General features: G+C 40.7%; 1 protein-coding gene across 1 annotated transcript; it reads left to right on the top strand.

Moving 5' to 3' along the window:
• Positions 1 to 8,481: 8,481 nt before the first annotated feature.
• LOC140863208 (uncharacterized) lies at positions 8,482 to 9,069 on the top strand. Its single transcript, XM_073266469.1, has 2 exons — positions 8,482 to 8,866; positions 8,930 to 9,069. Exons 1-2 carry the CDS (start codon positions 8,482 to 8,484, stop codon positions 9,067 to 9,069), a joined length of 525 nt encoding a protein of 174 aa, XP_073122570.1.
• Positions 9,070 to 10,670: the final 1,601 nt, after the last annotated feature.

Here is a 10,670-nt window from a genome sequence, read left to right as displayed (position 1 = left end):
CATGGAGTTTCTCTATCCAAGTCTATGTGACCCAAGACTGACGAAGAGATAGAGAAAATGACACACATATCATATGCGTCAGCCATAGGTAGTGTTATGTATGGGATGATATCTACCAGACCGGATGTAGCCTTTGCTCCGAGTGTCACGAGCAGATATCAGGCCAACCCCGGTCAAATGCATTGGAAAGCCATGAAGGATATTCTTAAGTACTTTAGAAGGACTAAGAATATATTCATGGTTTATGGAGGAAGATAATTGAAATTGAAAGGCTATACCGACTCTAGCTTCCAAAGCGACGGATAAGTGCATTTTATGCGCTTATGTTGTTAGTATTGTGCTTGACTCTTGTGTTTTATTGGTCGATTTTATGCGCTTTTCTGTTGTTTTTGTTATATGAAGGAAACAAGGCGTGGGAATCGAGTTGATGGATATAAGTGCAAAAGAGGGAAGAAAAAATCAAGAATTGAAGGCTTAAAGATTTGAAGAAAAGGAGAAATTCGAGAGCAAGGAGCGCCCGCCCTGCTGAGTGGCGCGCCCACGCGATGATCTAGAGGAACATGGAATTTTTGCATGAGGGTTGAGTGCACGCTCTATACCAATGAGCGCCCGTGCCATTGCTGAGAAGAAAAGAGGAGAAAGTGCGTTGATACTGAGCGCCCGCGCAGGAACAATGAGCGCGCGCTCCATTCTGAGGAATTGAAGAGCGTAGAGGTTGAGCGCGCGCGCCACTATATGGAGCGCCCGCCCCGTCGGTCGCACAGACTTATTTTTGGAAGAATTTTATGTTTTGAAAACTCTTGTTTTAATTCCTAGGCTTATCTTTGGACGATTTGTTACGAATAGAGATAGTTTTATTATTGAAGAAAGGAGAGGAAACGTAGGAGGGAGACTAGGTTTTTTCTAAGAATTCTAGAATTCCACCCTTTTTTTATAATTTTTACTTTGTTCTTCATGAATTGTGTTGGTTAGTTTTTAATACTTGGTTAAAGAAGACGAAGCCCTTGATTAATTTATTCGAGAGATTCATGTTTTACAAAATTTGATTATTGTTGAGTATCAAGTATTATTCTGATTTATTTCATGATTGTATGTTTGATTATTAGATTGATCACCTGATAATTCTTATATATAATCTACTGCTAAATTAGAGTTTGAATCCGTAATTGTTCAAATTATCTGATTTGCGAAGCAACTACAATTAATAATCTTCTGCTTGTGAGGTTAGGAATTGTAGGGATAATAATTGACTAGGCTAAATTCATCCGCTTGTGTATGAGTTGTCTAGATTTATCAGTTTTACTAGTTTGCATGCTATCGTGAGTTTAAATCTAATCGCTTGTATTGGGTTGATTCATTGATAAGGGTTATCTTAGAACGCTTGTGTCTAATTAACTAAGATTAAGGTAAAACAGGAATTTAATTTCCAATGATGAATATTCAATGTGATTAAAGATTTTTAGATAATCGATGATCGAATGAATGAAATCAAGGGTGTAGTTGACCGAAACCAAGGCTTGTCTCCTATTGAATTTCCCCAATCTTTATTTAATTTTTGCATGCCAGTGAATTTTAGTTGCTTAAATTTCTTAGTAGTTAATCCAAACTTGAAAACCCCCCATTTTTCTTTTAAAGAACACTTTTAAATTTCCCTTTCTTCGTGGGAACGATCCTTACTCACACTACTACATTAATTTGTTTATCTGATTGAGTCGGGTAATTTGATCGTACGCGATAAGCGCTACCAAATTTTGGCGCCGTTGCCAGGGAACAGTGTTAATTTATTGTGTTCTTTTTCTTAATTGCTTTCTTTTTGTTTTATTCTGTTATTCTCATTCTGTTCTATTTTTTCTTTGTTTCTAGCTTTTTCTTTAGTTCATGCTTTCAGGTGATTTTACTGAGGAAGACTTTCTCTACGATCCGGAAATTGAAAGAACCTTGCACAATCGAAGGAGAGAACTTCGTAGGCAACAACAAGAAGCCGCTGCTCGAGCTGCTTTTCCTGAAGAAGAAGAGATGGCTGATAATGCAAACCTGAGCCTCAGACAATTGGGCACTCCAGATTTGAATCAACAACCCTTATGCATTACTTTTTCCCCATTAGAAAATAATGCTACATTTGAATTAAAATCTTGATTAATTCACTTGTTTCCTTCTTTCCATGGTCTTGCAGGTGAAGATCTTCATAAGCATCTGATGGAGTTCCATGTAGTGTGCATTAGTATGAAGCCACATGGAGTAACAGAGGAGCAAATCCAGCTTCGAGCCTTTCCTTTCTCTTTGAAGAGTGCTGCTAAGGATTGGCTATACTACTTTCCCTCTGGATCGATTACAACCTAGACTGACATGAAAAGGATTTTTCTTGAAAAATATTTTCCGGCATCGAGAGCAGCAAACATTAGGAAAGAGATCTATGGGATCAAGCAGATGACGGAGGAATCACTTCACGAGTATTGGGAGCGGTTCAAAAAGCTATGCGCTAGTTGCCCGCAACATCAGATAAGTGAAAACCTCTTAATTCAATATTACTATGAAGGTTTGCTACCTCATGACAGGAGTATGCTAGATGCTGCTAGTGGAGGAGTTTTTGTAGATAAAACTCCGGTGCAAGCAAGGAACTTAATAGAAAATATGGCTGCCAATTCTCAGCAATTTGGCACCAACAGAACTGATCATGCACCGAGGAGAAACAATGAGGTAAATGTCTCTTCCCTTGAACAGCAATTAATTGAATTAACCACTCTTGTGCGTTAGATGGCTGTAGGGAATGGACAGACTGCAAAGGCATGTGGCATCTGCGCTGCAATAGGACACGCCACTGATATGTGTCCTACACTTCAAGAGGAATCGATTGAACAGGTAAACGTTACTGGATGATTTCCTGAACCACCACAACGGAAGTATGATCCGTATTCCAACACGTACAATCCTGGTTGGAAGGATCATCCTAATTTTAGATACGGGAATCAACAAGCAATTCAACCTGGACCTCAGGCTCCACCGCAGAATCAAGCTTTTAGGCCACCATTTCAACCACAACAGCAGCGCCCTCAGATTCCTGCACCAGGTGAGTTTCTTGAAAAGATAGTTAAGGAACTTGCAACTAATACTGCATCTTTTCAACAGGACACCCGAGCAAGTATCCAAAACTTAACTACTCAAATGGGACAGCTCGCTACAGCAATCAACAAGCTGGAAGCACAAAATTCCAACAGTCTGCCATCTCAAACTGTGGTGAACCCAAGAGAGAACGCCAGTGAAATAACTTTAAGAACTGGGAAGGAGTTGAAAATGAAGGAGAAGGAAGTTGAGGTTGAGCCCAAAGAGAAGCTACACGAAGAAGAGAAAAAGGTAATTGAGGAAAAATCATCCAAGGATGATTCGCCAAGAGGTAAGTTTCCTCCTCTATCTGAATATAAGCCTGTTGCCCCTTTCCCCTTAGCTCTTAAGGACTCTAGGAAAGGTGAGGGAATTAAGGAGTTATATGAAACTTTTCGTAGATGTGAGGTTAACATTCCATTGCTAGATGCCATTAAGCAGGTACCTCGATACGCAAAGTTTTTGAAGGAGTTGTGCATAGCTAAGAGGAAATAGACTTTGAAGGGTTGTCAGAAAGTGAAGTTAGGTGAGAATGTATCTGCAGTGATCCAAAGAAAATAACCCGCCAAATGCAAGGATCCAGGTATGTTCTCCATCCCATGCACTATAGGAAATATTATACTTGAAAAGGCCATGTTAGATCTAGGAGCATCAATCAATGTCATGCCATACTCTATTTATGCATCCTTGAAACTTGGCCCACTAAATAAGACTGGAATTTTCATACAATTAGCTGATAGGTTAAATGCATATCCTAGGGGTGTGGTCGAAGATGTGCTAGTGCAAGTGAATGAGTTAGTTTTTCCTGCAGACTTTTATGTGCTAGACATGGAAAATGATGATCATAATAGTCCTATTTTGTTAGGAAGACCATTTTTGAAAACATCAATGACTAAAATTGATGTTCACAGTGGCACACTCACTATGGAATTTGATGGCGAGGTTGTGGAATTTAATATCTATGATGCTATGAAATTTCCTGATAGTGATGATTGTGTATTTTCTGTTGACATTGTGGATTTCTTGGCCCAAGATGTTTTTGAGCATGCAGGAAAAGATGATCTAGAGGTGGCTATTACAGCACCCACTATGAAGACGGAAGAAGGAATTAGATGCAGCCGCGAAGTGGATGAAATTGAGGATATTCTGAACAGTGCTCCTGAGCTACCACAGTCAGGTGATGTATCTTATTTGTCTTTACCGATCTCTAACACTCGGCGCCTTCCATCTGTTTTGCAGGCACCAGTGGTTGAGCTAAAAACGCTTCCAACCCACCTTAAGTATGTGTTCCTTGGAGAAGGAGAAACGCTACCTGTCATCATCTCCAGCAGCTTGGAAGCCGAGCAAGAAGAACAACTGGTCAAGGTTCTAAAAGAGAATAAAACTGCTATTGGGTGGACCATAGCAGATATCAAGGGAATTAGCCCTTCCACATGCATGCACCGAATTCTGATGGAAGATGGTGCAAGTCCCTCACATCAACCGCAGAGGAAGTTGAATCCACCTATGATGGAGGTGGTAAAAGCTGAAATTCTGAAGCTACTTGAAGTTGGGGTCATCTACCCAATTTCTGACAGTCAGTGGGTCAGTCCGGTACAGGTGGTACCCAAGAAAAATGGAATTACAGTGGTGAAAAATAAGGACGACGAATTGGTTCCCACCCGCATTCAAAATGGGTGGAGGGTTTGTATTGATTATAGGAAGCTTAATGCAGGAACCCGAAAGGACCACTTCCCTCTCCCCTTTATTGATCAAATGATTGAGAGGTTAGCATGTCATCCTTACTATTATTTTCTTGATGGTTATTCTGGTTATTTTCAGATTGCAATTGCACCGGAAGATCAGGAGAAAACGACATTCACATGCCAATTCAGCACTTTTGCATACCGCCGCATGCTCTTTGGACTATGCAATGCACCGGCTACTTTCCAATGGTGTATGGTTAGTATATTTTCTGATTTTGTAGAGCACATATTAGAAGTCTTCATGGATGATTTTACTGTCTATGGTGACTCATTTGAAGATTGTCTGTCTAATCTTACTCTAGTTCTTAAGAGGTGTGTCGAAACCAACCTAGTTCTTAATTCTAAAAAATGTCATTTTATGGTTGGGCAAGGTATAGTGTTGGGTCATGTCGTCTCATCTAAGGGGATAGAGGTAGATAAAGCAAAAATTGATATTATTCAGTCTCTACCTTACCCCGTAAGTGTGCGGGAGGTGCACTCTTTTCTTGGCCATGCAGGTTTTTACAGGAGGTATATTCAGGATTTTGCCAAGATTGCATCTCCTATGTGCAAACTGCTGCAGAAGGATGTGTCGTTTGAATTCAATGAGTCATGCAAAACTGCTTTTGATAAACTCAAGGACTCATTGACTTCAGCGCCAATCATCCAACCACCGGATTGGACCAAGCCATTTGAAATCATGTGTGACGCCAGTGATTATGCCGTAGGAGCGGTATTGGGACAAAAAGTTGGGAAAGCATCGCACGCTATTTACTACGCATCGTGCATTCTGAACGATGCCCAACGAAACTACTCCACTACTGAAAAGGAGCTTTTAGCAGTAGTTTTTGCTTTAGAAAAATTTTGTTCATATTTACTTGGTGCTAAAGTTATTGTCTATTCTGATCATGCAGCTCTTCGTTTTCTGATGGCGAAGAAGGAGGCAAAGCCAAGGCTAATAAGATGGATACTACTGCTGAGCGAATTTGATGTGGAGATTAAGGATAAAAGAGGAACTGAAAATCGTGTGGCTGACCACTTGAGTCGGCTAGTTCATGTTGAAGAAGAGCTGAAGTTTAGAGAAGAATTTCCTGATGAGCAGTTATTTTCAGTCAGCACGGAATTACCATGGTACGCAAATATTGTGAATTATTTAGTTACTAATGGATTTCCATCTGAATTCTCTAAGGCACAAAAAGATAAGGTCCGAAGTGATGCTAAATATTATATGTGGGATGATCCATACTTGTGGAAGCACTGCGCTGATCAAGTCATACGGCGATGTGTATCTGCAAGCGAGGTAATCCCAATTCTCACATTTTGTCACTCATATGCTTGTGGTGGCCATTTTGGAGCAAAAAGAATAGCTCGGAAGATATTGGACTGTGGATTTTTCTGGCCATCCATATTTCGAGACGCTTACATGTTTTGTAAGTCATGTGTTCAATGCCAAAAGACAGGTAATATATCCCAGCGTAAGGAGATGCCTCAACAACCCATTTTAATATGTGAAATCTTTGATGTATGGGGTATCGACTTCATGGGTCCTTTTCCTAGTTCGTACGGATTTATTTATATATTACTTGCTGTGGATTATGTCTCGAAATGGGTGGAAGCCAAAGCCACTCGTACTGACGATTCGAAAGTGGTTGCAGATTTCATTCAACACAATATTTTTTCTAGGTTTGGAATCCCAAGAGCCCTCATTAGTGATAGAGGAACGCACTTCTGAAACCGGACTGTGGCTAGTTTATTGAAAAGATATCATGTGATGCACAAACTGTGGGAAAACTCGGCGATCAGATCAATTAGGATTGATACCCGGTGCAGCGGAAGTTTAAAATTTTTGTATGGAACGATTCCATAATAGGTATCAACCTTACGATTAAATTGTGTGTGTAAAAATTAAATAACAATTATAAAATTTTTACCTTTAATCTCGAATCGAGATTTTGGACACCAACAGATTTCTCTGCTCTTGTTGTATATCCCTGGAACTGATGGACGAACTGTTCTTCAATCAGGTCCACGAACGGATATTTAATCCCTCTGATAGATTGCACTAGAAAATCTATCAGAAGTTTCTACGAATAGATTAACAAATTTGATCCGTTAAACCAGACTGTAATTCAAAATCACAGGCTGGATTTTTCTCAAGCAGAGGGAGAGGGGGCGGCGGCCACAATAAATAAAATTAGGGTTTTTGAAAATTATTTTATGACCTGTTGTGTATAATTTCTGTACTGCAATAACTTATTTATAATGTAGGCCACTAACAGCTTAGGGCCCATTAGTCATAAGTTCAAGCCCGACAAGCAAAGCCCGCATGTTCAGAAATTAATATAAAATTCATCATGACTCCGATTGATAAACCGATTTCACCAATGTGCACAGAAACCATTTCTGCACCTTTTAAAGTCAAGATAAATTTTTCTGAATCCGAATTCAGTGGTTTCCAAAAATGTCCATCCCTATGTCATTTTAGGAAATCTTGCTCCTCTACTCTTAAATAAGAAGTCCAACTTCTTTGTTCATTAAATTTAACTCTTTAAATTTAACTATCTCAACGGGGATTAAAAATCCATTACACTGTGTGACCCTCAATGGTTCAGGGATACAGCTAGCCGTGGGCTCACAACTCCTTGTGACTCGGAACAACAATTTCCGACTTGCCCATCGAATCATGGTAAGAGCGTCTAGCAACATCGCCCCATGATTCCCTAGGTATCACTGATAGTGCCTACAAGAACCAATAGATTTTGGTTAGCGTACAGTACGGTCCCTTTATCCATATATCCCGATCGAATCAACAACCATTTGTATATCGAGAGTCGCTCAAGATTCGATAACTATGCAATACATCTTGAAGATCAAATAGTGACATCGCATGTGCTACTAAGAAACCATTTCTTAAATCACATCATGTACTCTGGCCAGAGATTCGTCACACTAATATCTCCTTAGATCGCATAGGATATCCACACTCGCAAGCATGTGGTGAATCCTTGACAACAAAGCATCGACTCCTATATGTGTTGTAACTATACCCAATCCCGACACCTGATGACCCCAATAGAGTCGGTAAACGAGTCAAAGCACAGTACTAGCATATAGAGTCTCAATGATGTTTCAAGTAGTAAGGACTAATGGTGTACAACCAAAACCGCGGACTTTATCCACTCGATAAGTGATAACCACTTGGAAAGTCCGGATAGGGTAGTTCGATCATTCATCATATGAATATCCATTTGCATGCTTCGAACATCTCTATGTTCCTTACCAATGAAACGTGGTACTCTGCATCGCAAATGCTAGTCTCAAACTCGAGCGATCCTTATCCTTATTATCGGACGGCTCAATCGACTAGGAACAGTTTAGAATATACAGTGACTATAAGATATGTTTCATGATAGACATCTCCATGTTCTACCACATCTTACATACACTATAGTATATTCAAGGTCTTTATCAAAACAACAATAGTATATCACAATATAACAATATGAAGAAAGATAAAGTCATTGCCATTAATAAAAGTGTAAATAATATTAAACAAAAGATTATTTATACAAAGAGTCATCAAAGCCCTTAGCCACAAGTTGGCTCACCGGGCACCCACTCTTTCACAAACTCTCCACTGCGTATCAGCCGCAATCGAATGGCCGAGAATACAGTGAATCCTACTAGGAAAGACTGGAGTTTGCGCTTGGATGATGCACTGTGGGCATACAGAACCGCGTTCAAGACACCGATTGGGATGTCCCCATATCGGTTGATTTTTGGGAAACCATGCCATCTGCCTTTCGAATTGGAGCATCGAGCCTACTGGGCTATTAAAAATTTTAACATGCAGACGGATGAGAGTGGAGCGCACAGGAAGCTGCAGTTACAAGAACTAGAAGAGATACACAATGATGCATATGCGAGCTCAAAGATTTATAAGGAAAAGACAAAGGCTTTCCACAACAAGATGATTTCTAGAAGGGTCTTTGAAGCCGGTCAAAAAGTTTTGTTATATCAATCACGACTTCGATTATTCCCAGGTAAGTTGCGTTCTAGATGGATTGGCCCGTTTGTTATCACTAATGTTTTTTCTCATGGTGCAGTAGAGATAAAGAGCTTGGAAACGTCGAAAATATTCAAGGTGAATGGCCAACGCCTGAAGCATTACTTTGAAGGGGTCCAAGCGAATGAGGAAGAGGATGCACATGATCTCACACTCGATGATCCGCCACAGATTGATTAACTCATAGCATCCAGTCGGGCTGACGACTATAAACCAAGCGCTTTTTGGGAGGCAACCCAAATTTTTATTTTTCTCGTCTTTACACCTCTATTTCATTCATTTCTTTTGTCATTTTATCTTAGTTTTTACTTTATTAATTTTGCGTAACTTGAGAGTTGATATGGTTTTACTTTTCCACAGGTTTTGTCGCAGAAAATTGGACAATTCGAAGCCATAGAGCGCGCACCCCACTCTATTGCGCGGCCGCGCCACCTCTATATCAGAAATTTATATTTTTGCGTAGGGCAAGAGCGCGCGCCCCACTCTATCGCGCGCCCGCGCAGCTTTAAAGTCAGGAATTTTCATTTTTGCGAAGCTAATGAGCGCGCGCCCCACACCATTGAGTGCCCGCGCAATCCCTGGGCACCAAGTCTTATAAAGTCGAAGCACATGAGCGCGCGCCCGCACGATCTAACATCTCGAGAGATAAATTGTGCGAAGCCTATGCGCGTGCGCTCCATCACCACCGAGCGCCCGCGCGATGGGATATATAAAACACTTTTTCGAGTTTGTTGTCTCACTTTCTCCCCCAACTCTTGCAAACTTCTCTAAATCCCTAAATCCCTAATATCACGAGATCGATTTCATTCACCAAATCCCTTCTTTGGAGCGATTTGTCTACTACAATCTCCCAAATCTTTTCCCCAATTTCTCTCAACCCGTCGAAGAAGCGTGGATTTTGGTCGGATTGCTCATATTGTTAGTGGGAATTGTTTGGCGTTTTTCAAGTCGGACATCGAGTTCGTTCTTATATTGGGTAAGTATTGGTTTTCATCTTCGGGTTTGAAGCTTTCCTTCAAGCCGATATTCATATTGTGAAGTTGTGAAGTTTGAATTTTGTTGAAGTTTGGGGGGAATATTATTTATGAATTGGTTGTTTGGTGATTGTGGTGGAGTCGTGCCGTGGGTGTATTGTTGAAGTTAGAGGGAAGAAGGGTGTGGTATTGTGGTTTTTGTTAATTTTCAGGAGTGCACACCAAGTGTTTGTTCTATGGCGCCCACGAAGAAAACTAAGTTTGGGGCCTCTTCTTCTTCTTCTACTCCCGCCCCTTCCGCAGATAGTAAGCGTTTCTGGAACGCCCAGGCGGCTGCAATTTATCAAGAATGGCTTGGGAAGAATATCCTCGCCGAACGAGGATTCGACGCATCTATTGGTTTTGACCTTAGTACTTATATGACGAGTGTTGGTCGGGAAATTTTTGCCCGAAAATGGCAGGAGTTTGCAAAGAAACCTCAGGACGCAGTTGTTCCTTTGGTTAGAGAGTTCTACGCCAACCTCAAGGTGAAACATGTTCAGTTGAAGGTACTCGTGCGTGGGAAAATGGTTCCATTCGACTCCCACACCATCAATACTCTCTTTAAGATTCCTCCGGTGTATCACGACGAATATCAAGAATTCAAAAACAGTGACATTGATTACGACGCTGTTATTCGTCGCATCTGTCGACCGGTGGTTGAGTGGCGCTATGGGCGAGATGGTATGCCATCCAAGTTAAAGAAGACTGAGCTGCAATATGAGGTCAATCTGTGGTATAATTTTATTTGTGCTCGTCTGAAGCCAA

This window comes from Henckelia pumila, chromosome 1, assembly GCF_033568475.1.
Source record: "Henckelia pumila isolate YLH828 chromosome 1, ASM3356847v2, whole genome shotgun sequence".
Lineage (NCBI taxonomy): Eukaryota > Viridiplantae > Streptophyta > Magnoliopsida > Lamiales > Gesneriaceae > Henckelia > Henckelia pumila.
The sequence above is the reverse complement of the archived record's forward strand: the minus strand, read 5'-3'. Positions and strand labels throughout refer to the sequence as shown.